This window comes from Phoenix dactylifera, chromosome 4, assembly GCF_009389715.1.
Source record: "Phoenix dactylifera cultivar Barhee BC4 chromosome 4, palm_55x_up_171113_PBpolish2nd_filt_p, whole genome shotgun sequence".
NCBI classification, from domain to species: domain Eukaryota; kingdom Viridiplantae; phylum Streptophyta; class Magnoliopsida; order Arecales; family Arecaceae; genus Phoenix; species Phoenix dactylifera.
This window is the reverse complement of record NC_052395.1, coordinates 11,888,629-11,913,844: the sequence shown is the minus strand read 5'-3', so window position 1 is coordinate 11,913,844 and position 25,216 is coordinate 11,888,629. Positions and strand designations below refer to the sequence as shown.

At 38.0% G+C, this 25,216-nt stretch overlaps 2 protein-coding genes and 1 non-coding gene across 3 annotated transcripts; 2 read left to right on the top strand and 1 right to left on the bottom strand.

Annotated features, from left to right (window-relative positions):
* Nucleotides 1-1,153: 1,153 nt before the first annotated feature.
* LOC103696290 (F-box/FBD/LRR-repeat protein At1g13570-like) lies at nucleotides 1,154-3,803 on the top strand. Its single transcript, XM_017840411.3, has 4 exons — nucleotides 1,154-1,637; nucleotides 1,751-2,729; nucleotides 2,817-2,981; nucleotides 3,065-3,803. Exons 2-4 carry the CDS (start codon nucleotides 1,785-1,787, stop codon nucleotides 3,365-3,367), a joined length of 1,413 nt encoding a protein of 470 aa, XP_017695900.1. The 5' UTR covers nucleotides 1,154-1,637; nucleotides 1,751-1,784; the 3' UTR covers nucleotides 3,368-3,803.
* Nucleotides 3,804-6,484: 2,681 nt separating this feature from the next.
* Nucleotides 6,485-6,557, top strand: TRNAR-ACG. Its single transcript has one exon. It is a non-coding gene; the product is annotated as a tRNA-Arg (tRNA).
* A 4,620-nt stretch (nucleotides 6,558-11,177) lies between these two features.
* LOC103696289 (urease accessory protein G) lies at nucleotides 11,178-24,751 on the bottom strand. The gene is made up of 7 exons (XM_008777856.4): nucleotides 24,404-24,751; nucleotides 24,103-24,301; nucleotides 21,813-21,873; nucleotides 16,865-17,066; nucleotides 12,846-12,967; nucleotides 12,609-12,713; nucleotides 11,178-11,550 (listed from the first exon to the last, which is right to left on the bottom strand). Exons 1-7 carry the CDS (start codon nucleotides 24,432-24,434, stop codon nucleotides 11,467-11,469), a joined length of 804 nt encoding a protein of 267 aa, XP_008776078.2. The 5' UTR covers nucleotides 24,435-24,751; the 3' UTR covers nucleotides 11,178-11,466.
* Nucleotides 24,752-25,216: the final 465 nt, after the last annotated feature.

Sequence of the window (25,216 nt, the reverse complement as noted above, 5' to 3'; positions counted from 1 at the left end):
CCATAATTTGAAAACTGAAGGGATGGTTGGTAAATTGACATTAGAAACTAGAGTATTGGAGATATCTCTGAAAGTTTTTGAAATTATTAACTTTTAACTCAAGCGCATGCCTGTAGTAGGAAATAGCCAAATAAATTATTAAGAGAGATTTCAATTTTGAAATGAGAATGAAAATGAATGGCTTCCATTCCGATTGTTTAACTGGAGGGAGTTTTATTCCATTCTAATTTTGAAGAAAACAAAAACATCTCAATTCTTCAAAATTGAATTCTTATTATTCAATTTTATTTTGATACTGATTTTAATCCTGATTCTATTTTGATCATGAATCAAACATATTAAGAGAGATATTATCATTCTAATTTTTATTTTAATTTATTCTGATTTTGATTTTAATCATGAATCAAACATATATTTAAAGTAAAATAATGAAACCAAGATGATAGGTTTCTTGTTAAGTAAATCATCTGAAACAATATAAATATCTGGAACATTCTCAAGACCGATTAACAATAAGAGCAGATCTTTTGGACAGAGAGGGCTTTCAATCACGGTCCTCTCCATGATTGACAGATTAGGCCTCTCCAGACTCACCCCGAACCCCGAACTGGAGAGGATCCCGATTCCCAAACAAATACATGGCAGGACGACAAAGGCTAGGGTTTTTTTTTTTCCTAAAAAAAAAAAAAAAAAAAAAAAAAAAAAAAAAAAGAGAGGAAGGGACAAGCCCACCCCCGCATAACAGTCCTCCACTGAGCCTCCACCCCGTTAGGAGAATGTTCGATGCGGGCAAAAATGACCGTATGTTGGGCACCACGGCCGGTTTTACTCATATCCTCCTCATTCATGGGCCCGGTTCGGTTATTTCTCTGGATTCCGGCACGAATACCACGTGTGAGTACGTCACATCTGGCACCACTGAGACTGCCAGTAGAGCGATATGCCTTTTTAGACCCCATATCCAAGCAGGAAGTATGCGGTCTTTATAATTTAATTGACGTCTATATGTTTCGAATTCGGAATCATTTAGTTGCTCACACCCTTCTCATCCATGGGCTCGGTTCGGTTATTTCTCTGAATTCCGGCACGAATACCACGTGTGAGTACGTCACATCTGGCACCACTGAGACTACTAGCAAAGCGATATGCCTTTTCAGATCCCATATCTAAGTAGAAAGTATTCGGTCTTTATAATTTAATTGACGTCTATATATTTCGAATTTAGAATTATTTAATTGGAGTAAGGCTACATTTTCACTGGGCTAGCACTAAGGTGGTAAAGAAAGGCTACTTCGAAAAAAATCAGATATAGGCTATATAGCCAACTGTTTTGGAGGGAGAGGATGCCTTGTTCTCGAAATTAAAATATTAGAGGCGGCAAATGCGATTTTGGGCCCCAAAATGATCCAATAAATATGCAACCCAGCGCGCCGCCTTCACTGAGCAGCGAGATTCCCTCTCCTCTTCCCCATCCCCCCACAAAAAAAGCCCTCATACTCCATCTCCCTCAATTCCTCTCCCTCGTGTAACCAAGAAAAATCCCTCTCTCCTTTCGCCAACCCCGGAGGTCAACATTGCAAAAGGCTTTTGAAGTGAAGCTCCATTGCCGGTCTTTCTTCACCGACGAAGAGATCAGGGTATCTAAATCCTTCCTTTCCTCCTCTTCTTCGTCGTTCTTTTTCTTCTTGTCTCTGAAAAAACAGAGATCAGGAGGGATTTTTTTTTTACCTCTTTTTTTACACTCTCGAAGGCCGGATTTAACACGGATTCGAAGCAGAGAGAGGATGGCCCTCACAGCAGAGATGCCGCCGGAGAAGAAAACCACCTCACGCCAAGAGGAGGATCGAATCAGCCAGCTCCCAGAGGAAATCCTCCTCCTCATCCTCTCACATCTGAGTATGGAATCCGCGGCCGCCACCACTATCCTCTCCAAGAGGTGGAGGCACCTCTTCTACTTCCTTCCCTGCCTCAAAATCGCCTCCTTCTACGATCGTGGGAGGTCATCACCAGATAGCGTTGCCCGCGAGTTCGCCACCATCTTCGATGTCCTCCGCTCCCGCCGCTGCCCCCTCAAGTGCTGCGAACTTTCCATCTCATTCCGTGAACAATTTGACGGAGATATGCATCGCATCATGCATCTGCTTTGCGAGGATGGCCTCGAAGATCTATCTATTGCCAACTATGGGAAAGACCCCTATAGGATATCCTCCCACATGTTCTCCTGTAGAACGATCAACAGCCTGTACCTGTACAAGTGCAGTTTATCAGCCCCCTCCGACTTCACCGGCCTCCGGAGCCTCCGAACCCTCGAGCTCGATGATGTGGTCATGACCGACGAGCAGTTCGAGATGATGGTATCCGGCTGCTGGGCCTTAGAGAATCTGATTGTTTACAATGGCTACCAGGTCAAGAACCTCGTGATATGTTCCAGGAGGCTCTCCAGGTTGGAGGTCATCACCCACAGGCCCCTCGGCATTCTCGTAGAGGAGGCCCCGTGCTTGGATTCGGTCAGTGTCTCCTACTCCTACCACGAAGCAGATTTGTACTGGAAGGACGTCGCCAACACTGAATTTTATCATCCCGAGGGTGAGATTGTGGAGAGCGATAGCGAGGACAGCGAGGACAGCGAGGATGAAGAAGTGAGCGAGATCAACAGATTCCTGTGGTTACTGGTGGGGCTCGGCCACACTAAGACCCTTAAACTGGTATTCGATACTGAAGCTGCCGAGGTTGGCCCCGTGCTTCCATTCATCGTTATAGGCTAATTGTTGTTAGTGAATTTGTTCTTCTTACGATTTTCCTTTCCTTTTGTCTAGTGCTTGGAGTTCCAAGGGCTATTACTTGTCAGTTTGCCTTCCAAACATCGCTTGATCCAGTTGAAGAAGCTAGATCTGAAAATGCACTTCAATGGCAAGTATCTTGCTTCGATTTTAGTATCCCTACTCAATGGTTCTCCAAATCTGCAAGAGCTTACAGTTGAGGTAAGTTGTCCAGAATAATTTCTTCATTGCATTAGTATCAATTTTTGGTGAAACGTATTCTGAACCTGTTCTGAATGTAACAGATAGATAAGTTCCATGTATACACTGAAATCGTTGAGGCAGATTATTGGGATAAACAGATACCTTCTGAGTGTGTGCAGAATCGGCTGAAGACTGCTACACTAATCTTCTATTATAGGTTCGTGGAGGATTGCATTGGTTTTCCTAAATTTCTGTTGATGAATGCATGTGCTCTGGAAAAGATGAGTATCAATTACACATTGAAAAAAAAGGAAAAACCTTTATTTTCACGCTTCCAGGAGGAACTGTTCAGCTTGCAAAAGGCTTCACCTGATGCTGTATTGGAGTTGACGCCTATTGATTAGGGTTAATGCTTTTGGAAAATGGGAAAAAAAAAACTTTTTGCTATGTTTCTTACATGCAGCCCACATTTTATCCATCATAGCCTCTTAGTACTTCTCTATGGACTTGTAAGCTCTTTTCTTTTTTTAATACCCCACCATCACATGTGCTGGATGCTTCTTTTTTAGTTGTAATGGAAGCTATTACATAGTACTACGGAGCTTGTATACTTGTTTGTGCTTTGTTATTGAGGTAATCTTATTTTTGGAGAATAGTCAGCATGTTGTGGAGGATTTTTTTATTTATTTTTATTTATTTTTATCTGCTTTGCTTCAGCAACAACACTTAATATTATTTTCCAGGCTCATTAGCCTGCTGGGTTTGTTGAATGAGAAGCAGGTGCTCAGCAGATTTAACGTTCAGATTTGTTAATGGAAGTGCATATTTTTTTTAGAGAAAGTTCGTGGGAGTATTTGCTGTCTTTGATGGAATCTTCTTTTTTTTGATAAGCCTGCTGGAATCTTCTATACTGATGGATTTTTGCACAGGAAAAATGCCCTTGGTGATATGTTTGATTTTGTCATATTTAATCAGTCATCGGATCTTCCTTTTGTTTGTCCATTACCAATATTCTCAATCAATCTTCCTCCACCCCTCGGTCTGTAGAAAGCTGAGCCTTACAAAAATAAAAGGTTGATAGATCTTCACTAAATGAGTAAGTTGCAAGGTTGGGAATCTATTAAAGAGAGAGAGTCATCGGCTAAGCGTTTGAACTGCTTTGATACCCTTTATCTTGTCCTTTGATGATTCATTCATTTTCCTAGATGCCTTTGGCATGAGTTATATATGAAGGCATGCTTTTCTATATGATGTTTCCTTGTTCATTTGCATTTGCGAACGATGCTCTGCTTGTTCTAAAATGAGCAAATGATTTTTTTGCTTTTCCTTGAAGTTTTGATTAAATAAATCTCTGGCACTATTTTCCACCACAATCAACCAGCACCTTCATGTCTTCCTCCTAGTTCCGTTCATTGCTAACTTGTATGATGAAGCAAATTAGTTTCTTTTTTCTTGACTTCATCAATTACTTGCTCTAGGATGTAATAGATAGTGTTGTGGACATTACAGAAAACCAAACTTTATGCTTGGAAAATTGCGGATAATCTGGCTCTTCTCAATATTGAAGTATGAGCAGCAAGAGCAACACAAAACCCTCCAACAATGGCAAATCTAATTTGTATTAATCATTCAATCTAGAGATATCATATTTACCTGCTTGTAAACTGATGCAAGGCTATGCTCTGTTGTCCAATTATTCAGGAACTTATCTATACTGCTTGGCATTCCAACAAATTTGGTCCTACCCTTTTACAAAATTGTAAATGGAAGAATGTATCTCACAAGATCTGAGTTTTAAGATATCTAAGCTGTGAAATGTAGTGCAAATTACAAAGGGTGGACAATGATTTTTCGAAAAGTATAGGATATTCTTAAGTTCTTGCTCGTCTAACTCTTGTGCTGGTGGCAAATATGTTCAGGAAAAACAAAGATGAATGTTATAGAATTTGTTAATTGCCCAAGTTGTATGGATTGGCATTTGATTTTAACTGTGAAGATATTGTACTTTTAGAAGTTTAAGAACTCGGAAAGTAAGGTTATATATGCTTTGTTACTAAAGAATTGCTTTCAGCATGTATTCTGTAGAATGGTGATTACGGATATCGATTCACAGGAATTAGGATACAATTGTTTTTTTTTAAAAAAAAATTATAAATATGAGTTTGTGAAGAATATTAATCTAAATAATTTAACAAGAAATGCAATTAAAATGATATCAGTTGAGGAAACCTAGGGCAAGGAATTCATTTCTAACATAGTAACAAGGATTATTTGTATTTTAATTCGTTCTTGGATTAACATGTAAATTGGCTGCAAGTCCTATAAACATTGAAATAAAAATTTACAAAAGTAATTTTAGAAAAACTCATTTTTAGTTGGTATGAAATGTTTACTCGAAAATAAAGTGGCAGGATATTAAGGAACTTTTCTTCGGGAGTTGATTATCTAACAGATTAGTTATAGAAACCTTATGTTTGAAAAAGAAGGGGAAAACGGTCAAGATCTGAAAACTATGATATATGTACTTCAGAAAGAGGCACCCATCAGGCAGGGCTGAGAATTGATGGCTTGCCTCTGAATCGTTTGGAATTCGTAGTTGGTATTATCTAGCAGAGAACTTTATTTTTGAAGATTTTAAAATTTTAGATGATAGATTGATGCAGTGCCAATGTCTCTGTAGGAAATATAGACCTTCTGGTTTTACAAGGCAAACTTCATGTCATGGTTAAAAGAAATTTCTTTCTAGTTTAATAGCACATTGTTCTGATTTCTGACACAATATAGGAGGCCAACTATGGCTATTATAATATTAACCTGAAATTATCTCATGATATAAATGAAAAAAACACTTTTAAATTACCATGTGGCTTAATCTTCTGAAATGCAAGTATGAAGAGAACATGGCCATGGCTTGCTTACATAAAAACTCCACTTTCATTTACCCTGTCGTTCAGAAGGCCCTATCTATACTCAAAACGTTCTTTTTTCTTCTTTTTTTTTCCGACCAAACGAACATCCAACAAACTTATGGCTCGCTTCCAAAATCAAATCAGGCCAAGAGCAGTAAATAAAGAGGACCTTTAAGTATGTCGCAAACTCCCAATCAAGCCCATTCGAATTGTGGTGAACTATTCAAGCCCGACGTTCTCTTTTTGACAGAATAACCAACTGATAACACCCGTTTTAAGACAAAAAGAAACCAAAAATTCAATGCATGATTTAGTGAAATCGACACTCGTACAACAATTTATCAGTTGGGCTACGTATAGAATATATTGTTACATTGCAGGAATGAGAAGAACTTAAAAATGTCAGATATCTGCCGGCTTCAACGGTACGAAGTGGCCACTGGCCGTAGGAAACGTCCCTTGGCATGTTGGAGCCGATGTGTCCTGTGTGATCACGATTCGGAAAACAGCCTCAAATTGAGCGGAAGGGAGGCTAGACTAATTGACTGAGCGAGACTCCATCCAACTATTCTGCTAAATAAATTTCTGTTTTCACGGCACTCTTTGTAAAGTGACTCCGTGGCCCAATGGATAAGGCGCTGGTCTACGGAACCAGAGATTCTGGGTTCGATCCCCAGCGGAGTCGCCTTCCAGAATTGTTCGTCTGGGGTGCAGAAAATGTAATTTTTTTTGCTTGATTACTTTTTTACATAAGATTTTATTCTCCGCCTTCCGGTTTAATTTAGTGAGATTTATAGTCTTAAATAACTAATTTACTAAGCCTTTTTCTATTCTCTTGGTTGACGTATAATACGTGCGATATAGAGGCCATGCAGATTTCTTTCCATTTATTTCTTTTTTTAATATAAGATTTTACTCTTGTTAAAACAAAAGGAAGGAAAACTACACTTGCATTGATTCTTTTTTTATTATTATTTCTAATTCTCAACAATTTGATAATGAGGATTTCCCAGTTGCATTATTGTGCTGACGTATTTTAAACTTTCTCCAATTACCCTTTTGAATTAGCTCATTAGTCTTTAATTAGTTCATTATTCTTTTTCCAAGATACCACCTGAAACAAAAGAATGTTTAAGTACTCGGTTTTAAGCTCTGTTGCGGGAATAAAAGGTTTGAACTTAATTCCACATCGAATATATAGCGGAGAGGTCTGTTCCTTAAATGGAGGGGGGCAACCGGGCAACCCCTTTCTCTTTGGAGGCGCCCTTTGTGGGGCAAAATCGTGCATTGGGAAGAGACTATAAAACCCCTTCAAAGCGGATAATACCTTGAAAGAGAAGCAGTCGCTTCCGCTGCCTAAGTGATGCAGGACAATTGCATGAAGGAAAGAGAAGGGGGAAGAAGAGGAGGAGGAGAAGAGAAGGGGGAAGAAAAAGATAAGAAGGCTAATTTTCATTCATCATTCATCAAAATCCTAAACATGAGGATGGACCCATATATATAGGATCACAAAATAACAAATAAACCCCTACAAATAAAATAATTCCAAAAAGGCCCTAAAACGACAATATGCAAATAAACCCAAATGACAATATGCAAACAAACCCAATCAACATAAAATAAATCTAACTAAAATAAATCAATATAAAATAAAATCAGGCTAGCTGAATCGGCTGGGACCCGCTGAGCTGGCTGGTCCTGTGGCGACCGGCTGACCTAGTACTGATGTCCGCACCAACTCTCCCTGGGTGGAAAGAAGTCGACCTCGACGAAAGCGGCTTGGTAAAGCCCAGGCAATACTCCAACAAGTCCGGGTCAATCGGCGGTCTCTCCTCGTGCTGGATCCAAGTGTAACCGGGCTTTGGTCGTCCATGCTAACGAACCAAAAAATGTTGGATGCCTCCATCACTGTCAAAATCTATTTGCTCGACTAAAATAGAATCAATATACTCTTGTTGTTCTCGATGGATGAGAAAAGGAAACGAAGATATCATGGAATCAATTATAGGATAAACATCAGGAGCAAGAGTGTGCAGCAAAAGAGTCAACAGGGATTGCAATCAAATCTTTAATATTAAGAGTAAGGTTATGACCAAAATCAAATGGAAAGTCAATGGTATATGCGTTAGTGCCATCCTTGTGCAACACCCTGAATGGTTCAATACTAAGAGACTGCAATTCCTTAAGACGAATCAGTACGTAACCCCAAGTTTGAAATTCTTTAGCATGGAAATCAGCTTGCATCTTATATTGAGTAGTATGTGCATGAATGCCCTTATGGATCTTCTGATGCAACTTATGAATGTGTTGTGCAAATGCATATGCAGGCTCAAAAATTTTAACATCAGTTTCGATGGGTTGTGCGAGGGCATAACTACACTTATGGTGGACTGGTCAGACTCACTATCTGACTGTACAAGTGAGCTAGGTGTAGTGTGGATGCATCCTAGGGTTTCAGGTTTGTCATCACAGCTTGGTAGGCCAACAGCCCAGTGAACCGGGCGGGGCACTTCTCGTCCTCAATGTCCTGAATGTCATCAAAGTTTGGTTTATAGATTTGCGCCTCTAAATCATCTATGTCACCTCCCTGCTCTTGCTGAGTAATAACGAAAGATTTGTTAGCACATTGAGAGGCAACGTGACCAAAATCTTGGTATTTGTAACACCGAATTTTGGAATGTGGTTTGGGAGGCTTACCAAGAATTTTCTTGTCATTAGTGTCTCGGCTTGGAACATGGGCAGTAGGAGGGGGCTTAGGAATAGTAGACCCTACAGAAGGTTTGGGCCCTGAGGAATTAGGGCCTGTGGAAATGCTCTGTGTGTCAGGGCGCCTTACAAATGTGGATTTAGGGTTCCATTGATTAAGGAGATCGTCTTGGTAGTTATGGAGAAGGTATTTTTCTTTAAGTCTTTCATCTCTACCTAATCAGTTATTACATATTGATATCTCCTAGATGACCAAAGTCCAGGTTAGCCGGTCGCCACAAGATCCAGCCAGCTCAGTAGGTTCCAACCGATTCAACCAGCCTGATTTTATTTTAGATTGATTTATTTTAGTTGGATTTATTTTATGTTGATTGGGTTTGTTTGTATATTGTCATTTGGGTTTATTTGCATATTGTCGTTTTAGGGCATTTTTGGAATTATTTTATTTGTAGGGGTTTATTTGTTATTTTGTGACCATATATATATATATATGGATCCATCCTCATATTTAGGATTTTGATGAATGATGAATGAAAATTAGCCTCCTGGTCTTCTTCTTCCCCCTTCTCTTCTCCTCCTCTCTCTCTCTCTCTCTCTCTCTCTTATAACAGAGATCCGGTAGTGTTCGGGTTAACGGGCACAACCCGCTCCGCTAACCCGTTTCGCGCCTGATATCATTTTTTTTAATGAAACCCAAAAGGATTCGAGTTAATGGGCACGATTCGACCCGATAACCTGTTACATACCCGTTAGCGTGTTTCTTCTTTGTGGGTTGTTGCAGGTGGTTACGCCAGCGTCCGTGGCGAACAGCGCGTTGGGTGCGGCGGCGGTTGAAGACAGTAGGGGCTCGGGGAGGAGGGGCGGCACTCTTCTCCGTGGAGCGGAGGTGGGCTTCGCCATGGAGGATGGTCTCGAAGTAGGGGACACGGCGGCCGGCGTCGTGCTAGATGGGCCGCATGCGGGGGCTCTGCAGCTTCTTCCAGAGCTTCTTCCGCCTGTGGTGATGGCCGGACTTCGCGGCGACGGCTATGGGGAAGGGGCCGCGGCGGCAAATGAAAGCGGTGGCGTTCTTCATCCGGATTCGGCCACGGTCGGCAGCAACGCGGGACGGTGGATCGGCGTCAGAGTGCTCGAGAGCAGCGCGCGGCGGCAGTGGTGGAGCACGGGTGCGGTTCTTCGCCGGCCGTCTCAGGCCTCCACGTTCAGCTTCCGTTTTTCTTTTTGTTTGGGGAGGAAGAGGAAACGGATCGCTCGGAAGGGGCTCTGTTTGGAGGCTCCGGCGTGGAAGAACAGGAACAAACCCAGCATAAACCGGATTAGGGCTTTGGCAATAGAGGCAAAGCCTGCCAAAGCTCTGATACCAAAGCTGATGCAGAGCAACTGCAGGAAGGAGAGGGAAGGGGGAAGAAGAAGAGGAGGAGAAGAGAAAGGGGAAGAAGAAGATAAGGAAGCTAATTTTCATTTATCATTCATCAAAATCCTAAACACGAGGATGAACCCATATATATAGGGTCACAAAATAATAAATAAACCCCTCCAAATAATTCCAAAAAGCCCCTAAAACGACAATATGCAAATAAACCCAAATGACAATATGCAAACAAACCCAATCAACATTAAATAAATCCAACTAAAATAAATCAATCTAAAATAAAATTAGGCTGGCTGAATCGGCTGGAACCCTTTGAGCTAGTTGGATCCTGTGGCGACCGACTGACCTGGTACTGATGTCCGCACCGCTAAGCTTGTGTGCGAACTAAGCTTCAAGGTTCCAGGGATACCCTCGACCTCGTCAATGGTATTTTCATTGAGAGCCCTTGACCTCGGCACAGACCTCTTCGCCGAGGGGGTTATGTTGTGGGAATAAAATATCCGAACTTAGTACCACATCAGATAGATAGCGGAAATGTCTGTTCCTTAAATGGAGGAGGATAACCCCTTTCTCTTTGGAGGCGTCTTTTGCGGAGCAAAACCGTACGTTGGAAAGAGACTATGAAACCTCCTTCAAAGCGGACAATACCTCTAAGGAGAAGCAGTCGCTTCCGCTGCCTAAGCTTGTGTGCGGACTAAGCTTCTAAAGTTCGAGAGATACCCTCGGCCTCATCAAGCTCCATTCCAGTTGTCAGGCAATAAGACTGTTTGGTGTCACAACCTTGAAAGGTTTTATAACTCTGAATTATTATTAGCAATATAGTATGAACTAAGGAGGCCATTTCATGACTTCCAATTGTCAGTGTGATAGAAAGGAGTTTCACCTGGTAATTTAGGGCCTAAATGCCGATCCTGACTTTGACGTTGCAGCCCTTTCAGGAATGTTCCGGGAGGAGATAAAGCACATGTAGTACATTAAACTGGAACCATCAAGCGGCATATTCTATGCATGAATTATAACCCGAATACAGAAATTTCTGCTTCCATCCACCACGCAAGGCATGGAAACCAATGTGTTTTTCCCCTTTTTGGTAGAATCTTATGCCAGCTATTGATGTTTAACATGAATCCCCCTGTATATATGGCTCCAGAGATTACTGATGCCTTATCCTGTTGCCACTTTAGGCATTATGAGCTCATCAAGAACAAATATGTAATAGTCTGATCATCTGCAGCAGTATCCATGGATGACTATCATTACATAACAATGCAGATTGTCATGATGAATGCGAGCATAAAATAGAGTATGGGTACCAAGTTTGCAGTCAATTTGCTAACTGTAAACAAATTAACCACTCTTATTACAACATTATTTCATTAATATACCAAACTTAGTACCTAAACTTGTGTCCCGATGACTCTTCATAGAGCACGACAAGCAGCTAACCAACACTGACATGCAATAGCTGTATGCTCCGAGTTATAACACCTGATTCAGGAATAGATACAGCTTCAAGTCAACGACGTTTATTACCAGTTACTACTTCCCATGCTTGTAAGATATGATCCATAATTTCCTCTACACCGACTCCATGCTTCACCTGTGCAAGTTCAATCTTTATATGAGATTCAGGTTATGAATGTAAAGCAAAAGTAGCTTGGAAACGAATTCAACCTCAAACCAGACAAGCATCTACACAAAGGAGAACATATCTTTTCTTGCCATAGTCAAATAGGAGAATCGCAAAGCCCAGTAACCTAATTCGAGGTTTTAGATATCTAGTATAATACTTTCCTTCCATTAAACTGAAGAGAGCTGAAATATTCTAAGTGAAACACAAGTTTATTTATTTATCAAGTTGGCCCAAGTTGGGTTGGGTTCAAGTCTGGTGCCAAGTTCAGGTGGGTTTCAAGCTCAACACAAGCCATATGACTCGGTTCATAGAACCTCGGCCCAAGCTCACTCCACAAGTGGGTTGAGCTCATTAGAGTTGAACCCAACCCAAGTTGCATCCACAAGACCGAAAACATCAACCACTGCTCTCTAAAAGTAATGTACTTACATTATACTTCTTGGTCTTACATCAGGAATGCAATTGGGTATTGCTTTATGATCAAATTAGAAATCTCAACATGATGAGCATTAGTAAATGAGACAATATCCAAAAAATCCTGTGTGGAAACACTGGGGCATTGCTTCATCAAGATGGGAGGACTCTTTAATTTAAAACATGGCAGGGAGAATGACAGTCTCAATTAATTTTAAGACAACATATGTTACCAACCTTCTTAAAACTGGATGTCTATTTTGAATCTTACAAGCAAATGGATCTCAGAGTTGAAGTCTGACACTCGTCTGTGTGACAAACTTAGTTAACCAAAATAATTTTGTAATTTATATGATGCTACAAAGCAATCATATGAGTTATTACAAAAATCATAATCGTCAATAATATATCAATGATCAATAATTTTGTCTATTTAATTTTATATACTAACTTTTCTGTTTTCGAAATCCAAGTAGCAATGTTTGAAATTTTCATTATGATGACATCATTTGTCAGAAATACACTTACAAAGAAAAAAGGAATAAAAAAGCATGTAAAATATATCTCAAATAATCTTTGAGTGGACTTGCAGATTAGCCATATAAATGAACCTGAGCAAAAACGAAGGGCCCTCCATCCCGCATTCGCAGTGCATCTCGTTCCATAACAGCTAAGTTAGCTCCAACCGCACGTGCAAGATCTGTCTTGTTTATTACCTAAAATTGAGATAGTTCAGATATATGAGGAGACAGCCATACTTCAAATGAATAAGCATTGCAGCAGTTTAGCAAGGTTAAGATGGGCATGCAACACTAAAAACAAGAAGAAATAGCAATATTTTCACATACCAGAAGATCTGCTTGGGTTATTCCTGGACCCCCTTTTCTAGGTATTTTATCACCACCAGAAACATCAATTATATAAATTATATAGTCTGCTAACTCTCTGCTGAAGTTAGCAGCTAAATTATCTGCATTGACAAGAGTAAGATGCTTTATTACTCCGACATTTTGACATGTATGTTTCTTGGAATTATAATAAGGGCCAATTTTGTGATGTATGAACATTCATAATAATGATAGCTGAATGTAAAGCAGAGGGAAAAAAGATGCATAGGAAAAGGATGGAAAAGAATAATTCCACGATGCATCCAACACCTAGGTGAGCAACGAACCATTATACTGCTTGACTAACAGCTGCCAATCAAGTGGAGAGCAGTAGACGCAAAATCAAACATGCCCCACTAACAGTCTTTATTCTACTACTCATCAAATTTAGTTACCAAAATCTCAAAAGATAATACTCTGGACTAGCATATGAACTATTAATAGCTGTTCACTCCACATCATTGAATGATGTAGCATAGTTATGTAATTTACAAAATGATAAGTATTTTGTGAACCGACAAAAACAAATTAGTTCCCAAAATGGTTCAATATATTACAAAAGGATGAGGGAACCATTAATTTTCTGTAGAGGCATTTACATCATTTATTGCTTGATATACTTTATATTTTCTCCTACGAACTTTTCCCCAAAATGTTTTATACCATGCATTTTGCATATTTTATTATTTTAACCATGTTAACAATAGTCCTTCCATCAGTCAAACCAGGGGGAAAAAGTTGATATTGAATGCTTGTATCAACAATATGGAATTTTCTCTTTCTTACACCTGGGTGAACCCAATAAATTAGGAAAGTATGCATTCCAAGTTATGAATCTGAACATGAACTTTTGTATCCATAGAACAACGAACATCTAAAAGAATTTAATATTAGCTCAAAGGGCAATCCTTACACACCTTTTATTTTGGAGATGAAGAGGACAACTTACGTGCAATTTTTTGGTGCCAGTAACCATCATCCTTGGATCAAAACTAATGGAAATATTTGAAGGACCAGGCAGGCGCCCCATAAAGCAGAGACCCGTACCTATACCTTATATGCTAATTGATGTCTTGTTGATGGAGGAGCCTTAACAAAGAGTCTAGCACAAGATCTAACATTATGCACTCCTCTCAGTTTCAGCACAACAATCTTCAACGTGTTTTTTCTCAACGATTACTTAGTCTCCAATCTCATTAATGCAGATGAAACCAATATGGAAAAAACTGGAAAAAATCACAGAAAGGATATTACTAGACTCAGATGACCTACAACAGCTCTATTAAACCATGTGTCCTCTCAATATCTGAGCCTTGTACCAACTCCTTAAGTAAGGTTTCTTCTCAGGAGATTAAATTCTTCAACAATTGTTTCAAACGATATGAGGTCCACTATTTCTGTTCTTTCTCTACAAAAACTTTACCACCAAATTAAAGCAACAATTCACACAGTCCCTTTCCACTTGACCCTTAATTCAGTATTGGAATCCTTCATTTCATGAGAGAAGATGTAATCATCTAATCAGCCTACCCATTTTTAGCACTGTTACCATCTCTAGGCCTCATCACGGATCACAATATGAAGGAGGGCTGACAAAAGTTCCTCAATTGGATCACCCTTCACCTGATAAATTCATAAATCGCTCTACAAACCTATTTTCTGTACTTTTTCTACCAAGGGATCCCAATGCTTTACTTTTCTTCATAATAGAAATTGCAATTCGAATTTTGTCTTTTTACGGCATCAGCACCTATAAGCATCTCAAGATAATTATAGTATAGACCACTCAATTAATTAAACATCTTGACTGATAAATTATCTGCACATTAATGATTGATGTATCTATCCATAATAGAAAATTTTACTCAGGCCCACCTTTGTTTCCTTTAAAACTCATCCTCGCATCAATTTAAACATGATCAAGAAATGAAAAAAAAGGAAGATGGACTGCATCCCCAAAAAAGAAATCATCCAAAAAATAATACCATAATTCTCAAGTTTTACTCATAAGGCAAGAAAAATAAACTATGAACACGCAGCACTAGTGCATCCTCTTCAACTTCCTCCAAATTCCATACGATTCCTCTTGTGTTTAAGAGCGAATCAACTTGAGAATATGCTTTTTCTTTTTGATATTACTTTGTAGGCAAGGCCTAGTACAGAACATTTATGCAAGGGCAATGCATTCAAGCTCCAAAGAAGGGCTCTTTTTTATTTTAAAAAAACAATATTTGATTTACTTATTTTGGAACAAGATGTCTTGACCATATTGTACAGCTTCTCTCTGAGGATTCAAGAAGGTTCCTGGTAATTATTTTATGTGATTGCCAATTGCAATCTAAGTGAATCATGTGCAATTTGTGCTTCTTTTATTCCTCGTGGTACAAATGATATACTCATATGTTCAAAAAATTTGCAATAAAATATGGTTGTACCTCTATTTGGTCTTCTCTCACCTATCTTTTCTCTCTTAAAATATTCAATGTGAAGAATCATGTTGCCCAAATTATGCAAAGGAGTTATAATTGAATGAATTAACCTAAGGGCTTTTTTACCCATAAAAAAGGTCTCGTCCTTAAAAAAGCCCTTTGAGCTCATTACTTTAAGCTCTTATTTATTCAAGGGTTTAAGTACTAGTCCATGCTAGCTAGCACATATCATGCTGGGTTAATAACAACACCAGTACCAGGTCATACATCTGACCCTCCCCAAACCCTGCAGTGATGGGAGCCTTATGCACTTCGATGCCCTTTTTTTCTCTTTTGTATCGCAAGTACATGGACATAGGATAACAAAATGCATACCATTATGGCCACTGGTTGACACACTCATGCCAACAGCACTTAAATCCTTGAATTTACTACTTATGGTGATTGCTTGACACCTTAGCAAAAATAGTAAACTTCACACCAAATTATTTGGCCAAAGTTCTTTCATTTCTTCTGGTCCAATTAAATAATCAAAGGAAAATAAAGAGCTTAGTTCGGCATAGTTCATCATGCAAAACAAATCCATGAACCTCAATAGCATTCTCCTACATGACCTCCAATATCTTCCAGAAGGAACACTAGAAAGGCATAAAGCCAGACACAAAGTAGACTCATAGTTTTTACCTCTTATGCCTCCTCCTCCCTGAAGACAGCCTTATAGTTGATTACAATGTTTAGATATGTCCACCACAAGCAATCCAATGACAAGTGGGTGCTTTGACAGTGAAAAGTTCATGAAAATTTCTACAGATGCAATGCTGTGCTTTTTCCCCTCCGTGAAGTACCTTCAACTAAGCAGCTCTACACTTTTCCATCAACAGCAACATTATAAAAAAACAATTAGGAATTAAACCATCAAAAAGAACTGAACCTTTTAATATGTATGCATAATACATGAAGCAAAATCTACAATATTACAAAGATTATCTGAAGCCTTTAAGTGGAACCAACTACATATTTCAACAACCAAAAGTTCATAGAAAGTACTATTAAGTTCATCAGAAGCTGCTAATACAAGTATATCAAAACATAACAAAGTGTATGACCCATGCATGCATGTGCATGGATGTGGGCACAGGTGGGAATAGTGGGCATGCATGTGTGGGATGCTTCATGGGTACTTGCATCAGTGTGTGCATCCGTGTCTGCATGGGCATCTGTGTGAGTGTGTTTGTGTTCGTAAATATGTATGCATCTACTGCATGGATGTTTATCATAAGTCTTTACTCATGCAATGTATGTTTTTATATACATGTCTCCCTGTGGGTGGGTGCAGATGTCTGCATGTCTATGTACATCTGCATGTGTATGTATGCCACATAAATTAGCACAACAAGGTAATTAGATATGCATTCAAGTCATTTAAACAACCCTCAACAACCTGTTTTCTCTAGGTTTATCTCATAATTATCTCATATATGATGCACAAACTTCAACAACCCCATTTATATGTGAATCAAAGGTTCTATACTACTGAATAGAAGAAGGTACCTCCTCCTGATTCACATAGAAGTAAGTCTGCACTGTATAACTTAGATAGCTCTTCAAGAGGGCCAAGATTTATACTAATATCTTCACGTATAGCAGCATGTGGGCAGCCTCCTGTTTCAACAGCACGGATCCTTTCCTCAGGAAGTGCTCCATGCTTAACCAAGAATTCTCCATCCTCTTTTGTGAATATATCATTTGTTACCTGAACCACATAACATAATGTTCATCGGATAGAAAAACCCGACATCAGCAGAATTGGTACTGATGCTTCTTTATAATAAGCATCATTTCATCCATACAACAATAACAATTTGTAACATATGTGAGAATCATAAGAATGAGCCAACTATAAGTGGCTTGAATAATTAATGATTGTGCAACTCTTCTGCACATTATTTGGGCTCATTTGTACCAACACTATCCAGAGACTCCACCTATGGATCATAAGATTTAAGTATGTTGACATATTATCATTTTTTTAATTATATAATATGTCAGAGGATCAACATTAGTAATGAAGTTGCAAGGCACCATCGTCTAGTGCACGTCCCAATCCTCTCCATGCTTAATCAACATCCTTTTTATGTTTTGTTTTGCCACAATTTTGTCTTCAAGGATTAAAAAGAACAGCACCTAATACCCAATTTGGCCTTTAAGGGATAAGTTTCAGCTGTGTTGTTCATAATGGCTATCATCTTGTATGGGTCGGACAATGGCAAAGAAAATAACCCTTCTCTTTTTATTTTATTTTTTATAATGAAACCAAGTCTTCAGCATCAGTAATTTCATGTATCGGGAGAATGAGTTCATCACCCTTGCCTCCTGTTGCTGTTTATTCTTTTTTATATGCCTTGTTAATCATTTCTTCATGGTTAAGTCTATCTTAAGCCTAGTTAGTTTCGTGTTTGTCAAGTAGTAGCAAACAGATACAGCTTGCAGCAAGTTCAGCAATTTATCAAAGCCATTTCATTTAGATACTATCTGTGCATGAATCCCAGTTTAGAATTGATGGTATAATCTTCTCTAATGCCCTAAGCATCCGTTTCCTTAGATACATTTATCTTGGCCAAAAAGTGTTGTCTTGGCTATAAAGATCAATGTGTTTTCCATTAAGGTTTCAGAAAGAAAGTTTTATAGCCAAGTCTTAATATTAAAACAACCCTCTGAATATTTTCTGAAAGTATGTCACCTAGGTTTAACAGGCCCCTAGCTGCACTGCTTATGAGCAGCCACCTAAGCAGGCCCTATACCCTAGAAAGATTAGATCTTTCTTTTCAACATAACCATCAATAAGTGTTCCACACACAAACTATTATTACACTGCAGCTTTTTTTGCCAGCAACTAGATGTTATCTAATCTGCATTAGCTCTAACTATTTAGATTCTACTAATAGCAAACAACTTCGTGGCAGATCATGAAATGGTTTTCCATAAACTATAAACAAACTAGTGTTGCCATCCTGAACCACAAATACAGATACTACCCCCCACCTCTTACAACTTTACTATATTCTTTTTTTCCACCTTCCACTATGGCAAATCAGAGTAACTAATTCTTTCTAGGAGACTTGATAATCCTGGTAAAACTTCTCATTATTGATAATATTCCCTTCCTGTACATAAATTCATTCATGTGCCTAACCGTCCTTATGCCATATAATCTCTGGATACTGAAGCACGTAACTTTTCAGTTACATTTTTTTTTGGGAAAAGGTAACATTTGTCCAACTAACACAAAAGCATCATGCAAGAGAAAAGCAAAATTCACATGCAAGATCAAATGTCCATCAAATGGTCCTATAGGTTAGCCCCCTATCTTGCTTAAATCTGCCTTTCCTAGGAACCTGGCAACAAATGCCAAAGGTTCGATGCTGCCTTGACAGGCAATCATAAAATTTGCTCAATACTTTCGTGGGGCCTTATCAACTTAGTATATTTGTGTATATACACATGTATGTACATATAAGCTAGAATGCTTTTGAGAGCATTTGGCCTCAAATGCTTCCAAAAGAAAATCAATGAGGTACCACTCAAAATCAAAATCCATACCATTGATCATGATCTAAGTTACATAAAATGCCTAAAGACAAAAAACATATTTTTTTATGATAGTTTTCATGTGCATCAAAGTAATACAAAATGGATGACTTTAACGGCGTGACCACATTTTGTTTTGATCTACAGTGCAAAAGCATCCTAATCAGCTGAAATTTAGTGCTAGTGTGTGTGTGTGTGTGTGTGCTTTAAAATATTTACACCAATATCAATGGTTTGCATTTATAAATCATGCAACCTATGAAATACTTTTGCTTATTAGCTATACTCCTACCGTTCATTTTGTTCTAGCTTGATCCATGGGAAAGAGACTTTTAATGCAAATGATTTTTAGTTTCTTAGCATTATATACAATGTAGGTCATGATCAACAGTGTGGATTTTCATTTTAAAAGATCTATCACTAATTTTCACTAGAAAACATTTGAGACCAAATACTCTCAGAAGTGTACTAGCTTAACTCAATATATGTGTTTGTGTTTGATATCCAACATTGCCCAGTTTCAGAACCACCTATCCCAAAGTCAACTAAATATGTTCTAAAAGGTGTCCACCAGGGCCACCCACACCACCTGGACTTAGGCAGTGGCCAACCACCCCGCTTAAAAGGCTCAGCTGGCCAGGCCATCACATATGGACTAAGCTCCCAGGGGTAGCCAAAGTGGCATGCCTAGGTCACCTACCTAGGCCTAGGTGGATTAGGACAGGTGGACCAGGGCATTGAGTTTGTCAAAGAAGAAACTGTAATCCGCACTGTCTTTCTCAGCAGTGCCCAAACACCTTAATGACAACATACAAGTTCCATTAACTTTTTAATTTGGTTACTAATTTCCGACTTTGTTTCTATTATTCATAATTTGCAGGAGTCATTTGTTGCATTAAATCAAATTATTGAGCATCAATTTTGAATAATAAATTTATATTATCATAAAATTTGTACATGTCATGTTGATATTATACTATAATAGGTCCACAAGTAACGGTAGATGTTAACTTCTATATTTTTTTGTAGTTATATTACAATTTATGAACTTTACTGTTTCAGCCTAAGAATGCACTCAACTTCGACCAAAAAGCTATGCCACTCCAGGTTCAGTCATGTACTGCAAACATCAATTAAAATTTTAACCACATTGAGCAATGCTTTATGTTTCCTTAAAATGTATAAGTTATCTAGAAGGTTTCGAGGGAAAGAACATGTAAAAAGTAAACATTTTAATTTCATAGGTCCATTTGCAAAAGTCGTTTGTTACAATTCAAGATTTTCCCATCGAAAAACTAGGAGTAACTTGCAAGTATCAAAAATGAATGTGATACTATACATGTTCGAATCTAGTACCATTTTCAATTTATTATTTTCCCACAAAAAAGCAAAGTCTCTCATGCCAAGGAACAATAATTTCTAATTTCAAAAAAGAAACTATAAAGTTAATAACGTCAAGATGCACCAACCCTCCGCTTGCATTGGTTCCCAACTACTTGCGCAATCCATACTACATCAAAAAAAGCATTGGAGGGTTTCTTGGGTATCTGTCAAATTTAACCTTGGGTGGAATATCAATTAGTTGGTATATAGAACTTTATTAAATAAAAATGAACTATATGGGTACATGTGGGAAAGAATTTTTTTCTTTATCCATTTAAATTCAAATCTCATAACTAACCAATTGCTATCCTTATTCATCTAAACAGCCATTTCTCCATATTTCTCTCTTTATCTTATAAAATTTTCGACTCCTTAACCACTAGTATCCTCTGATTCTCTATTTCAGAATCCTATGCATACTCAAAGCCCTCTCTCCCTTACTCTCTCTGAATGACCCCAACTACACCCCCATATTTTTTACTTGGCATTACTCTCTCTCTCTCTCTCTCTCTCTCTCTCTCTCTCTCTCGCGCGCGCGCGCGCAAACCTTCAACCCTTTTCCCCGTTTTCAACCTAACTCTTTTCCCACCCAACTCTGTCTATCTCATCCCATCTTTTTATTCCCTTTTGAATAAAATATTTTCTGATACTTATTGTTTTACAAATTTATTATTTTATCTCGCAAAAATATTATTACAAAAATCTATATCTAAATATTATTTATTTCATTAATCCAATTTCATACTTCAGGTTGTTTTGTATTTTTTATACTTAAATATTTTATTATTTGTTAGTTAGATTTTGTTTCTATTCCTCTTTGATAGTTGAGACATTATTTTTTCTTCATAACTTCTTTTCTTGCTTGTATAGTCTAAATCATTCTTTGTGTTTTCTAATTTTATTTATTTCATATTGTCTGTATTTCTACCTTTTTGCACTTGCAAATTGCATTTCTTTCTTTTGACTTATTAAAATTATGTTCTTTGTTTTTTTAAGTGTGCTTTCCACTACTAATAGGAATTTTAAACTTTTTCTATTTTTAATTTTTTGTCTCATAGAGTTTATCATGTATTTCAACTTTATTAAATTCTCTATTCTATATATTTATACCTTAAAATACTATTTTATATTTTTATGTTAACTTAGAGTTTGTTCTATAAATATTATATTATTGTATATTTAAATTTTCTATAACTTTGCATGTAATACATACCAACTTTTCACCTTTGAGCAACAAATTTATAGATATCTTTTTCAATTTCTTTTAGGTGTTTAGGTCCAACAATACAGTTTAAATTGGGACATGGAAAAATGATGCATTCGGTGTGAAGGCTACTGAGTATAAACCAAATCATAGAAACAAATGGAATCCATATGGCATCATTAAACCTATAATAACCTTGAGACAATTGAAGCATAATTTTCTAGAAAACATATATCAATGACATAGATACTTTATATTGAAAATTCAGTGAGAATACAATGCAGTGCAATGATACATCTAAAATTGTTGGAAGATGAGACATACTGCAGCCAGACTGTACTTGTAGCGTAACAAATGGCAAAGTGCCAACATCAAAGCTGTTTTCCTGAATAATTGGAAACAATATTATATTCTCATAGACGGGCATTCTTGACTTCAAAAGAGTATATCAATAATTTGATCATTTCATACTAAATAATGAAATGGAACATAAGCATAACAAAGATCACCTTAGTAATGAGATGATGATTGCTAGAATTGAATTCATGACTGATGAGTCAGTTTGGCCTCAAATATCCAAGACAACAAGAAATAGAAAAAGTACACTCTTTCAAATATAAAGATTGCATGCATTCAGAAACTTCAGCATAATATCTGAAATAAGTCAAAATTCTAGACCTGGAAAAAATTCAGTTCTGGATTGAAATTTCACATATTTAGAAAATTAATTTCGAATAAGTTTATTGATAATGATTAGATTCTGTTCATAATAGGAAGTAACTTGTATCACTCTCAAAAGCAAATAAATCTTTGAAGTGTACAAAGTACTTTTTGAAGCATGTCGATGGAGAAAGAAGATGTGATTTGAAATAATAGGAATTGTCCAAGAGCAAACATTTAGAAAGTCTTAACATTTGCTAACTAATTAAATATTGTAATAGAATTCCACAAAAGCATCACATCAAGCATCCCACCTGGAGATTCTAAATGAGATATGACATGGAATTAATTGGATATTTCCAAAATAAAATTATTTAAATTGGTAATTTAGGTAAGAAAAAGAAAAAGAGCGATACAAGATTTTACGTGTCGCATTCCGCATGATCCAAAGACAACGTAACATTAACCAATTTAAGTTGCATGAAACTAAAAACAGAACTTGTCCAAGTTACCTCAGGCAAAGACTTAATCAATTTCAAGTATACAGCAGTCAAGGTATAACCTTAAACTAAATAAAACTTTACCAGCTTATTTATTAAGCAATTACCTTTTGATGCCTGAAATTTAGGTACCGATTAACAAGACAGACAAGTGCACAAAGAATTTAAACAAACAATGACCTTAATAAACACGGCATATCCCTTTTTTGGATTTAGTTAGGAGATATTTGTAACATTCGTTTAGTGATCTTTTTCTCCTGTGTTCCAATCTCTCTTCGCAAATCCAAACCCCTATCCATCGAGCCTGTATATTTCATTGCACATCTAGCCTAGATAATGCCATAATTGTGTTGTTTGTATATGGGAGTTGAGCACATTTGTTTGCATAGCTCTGTAATAGTGTTATGAGATACACCTGTGTACACCACACAAGCACAATATGCAAGTGTATCATATATGGGAGGCTATTATATGTGTACTCCACAAGCTTAGAATATGCTGCAAACTGGATGGTGTTACATGATGTGAACCATAAATAGCCTTTACGCAAAATACATACAATCCCTGCATCATCAGGATCATAAACTGTGAGTTTACGAACATAATGAAGTATATTTGTATTTATCAATGATATATGAAACACGCACAGTTATGAAAATAAGATACCTCTCAAGTTTTGGGGACCCAAGAAATTTAAGGAAAAGATAAAAACAGTGAGTCTAGAATTTTCTGCAATCTATCAAGAATTGCTTCCAAGAATTAGAGGTGCATTGGCATCACATCCTTTATTGCATTGCAAATGGTCAGCTATCGTAATTAAAAGGGAAGCATGCCAAGTAACCATTTTATAGCCATTAGTCCCTCAAAAAACTTGGTTCTCTAATCAACTTTTAAATTGCATTGTTCCCCTTATAGACTCATAGAACCTCTCAATCTCCCATCACTACAAGAACCTACATTACTGAGAAAATTTATCCAGCATTCTATAATATAAGGTCAAAAAATTTAAAACCTATAAATAGATTTAATGATAAATAATCGCCAAGACACTGAATTTCCAACTGCTATTATCCCACATGAAAAGTAAACTAAAATCCAAAGTAATAGCCCATATGGATAGCAAAAACAAAAAAGAAAGAAAGAAAGAAAGAAAGAAAAGAAAAGAAAAAGGAAATGAATCAAATTGGAGGAGAAATTAACTAAATACACATGTGAATGCATATCCTGCAAATGCCATATTCATATGTAATGCATGCTTTCCGCATACACCTGATTGAAATAGCATTGTCTCATTAAATGCATTAAAATACCAACCCGAAGCAAGAAAAATCATCAAGGAAGCCAAAAAAAAACACAGACGTATGGAAAACTTAAAACGGAAAAACAATCAAACCCTAAAATGAAGACATGATTTGGAAATAATGAGATAGGAAGGGGCAAGAAGAAGTGTTTACCCAGTCCCGACAGGGCCGCCGATCCCGACGGTGAAGGCACGCTCCTTGAAGTCTCTGGCGGCGAGGGGGGCGCCCGTTTGCTGAAGAAGCCCGGGGAGTAGATGGGCTCGTGAAAATGGGGGGCCAGCCCGTCGTGGGAGTGATACACCCTCCGTCCGGGCCAACGCACGACGTCGCGGACCCATCGTGCCCTCCTCCCCTGTGAGCCAAATATATCAAAACCTAGCAACTCATCACAACAAGAAAAGCAAAAAAGAACGCCCAAAGACGCCCAAAAGAACGAAAGTAAAGTGGAGATTACTCGTGGGTAGGATGATGGTGGTGATCGCCATGGTGGTGGTCGTGGGTGGTGGTGTCCTTGGGTCGCCATGGATTTTGGAGGCGTCTAAAGGTTTGACGCGGTGGTCTCGGCGACAAGCGAGAACGGAAAACAAGAAGAATCGGAGGAGCAGAAGTTGACCTAGGGAAGAAAGTGAAAATAACTATATCGTCGCGTCCGTGAGGCTCTTGAGACGGGATCGGTAAGGCCCAGCGGACCGCCGGACCACTGAACAGAGTGGCAGAGACGATTCGGTACGGGACTGTTTTCTTTGTTCCTTCTCTTTTTTTTTTGCTAGATGTTTTCCTGGTTCCTTGATAAACATAAAACTCTTCAGGGAGCGTTTGATAACCCCAACAGGATCAGCACGGTGATCTAAAAATCTCCGATTAATTCGAATGCTAGGATGATTTGATCCCTAATGATCTAAAATCGATGTATTTGATAGGTCATGGTCTAGTGATTAAAAATTTTTGAATATCCATGAGTAACTTGTTTGGTATGGTACGGGGATCCAAGATCACCGACCATATAATACCATAAATATTCCTGATATATCAAGAATAAAAGAAATCAAGAACAAGAAGTCAAGAAACAAAAAATCAAGAAACAAAAAAAAAAACAAAAAATAAGAATCAGGAGATCAGATAATAAGATTACAAGAAACTTGATCTTCTCCTCTTCTCCTCTTTCTCGATCAGTCCACTTCCACGGTCTTCCCTCTTCCATGGTGGACGGCAAGGCACAGCAGCGTGGGAACAGTGGGCGGTGGCGGCGGTTCGGAGAAGAAAGGCA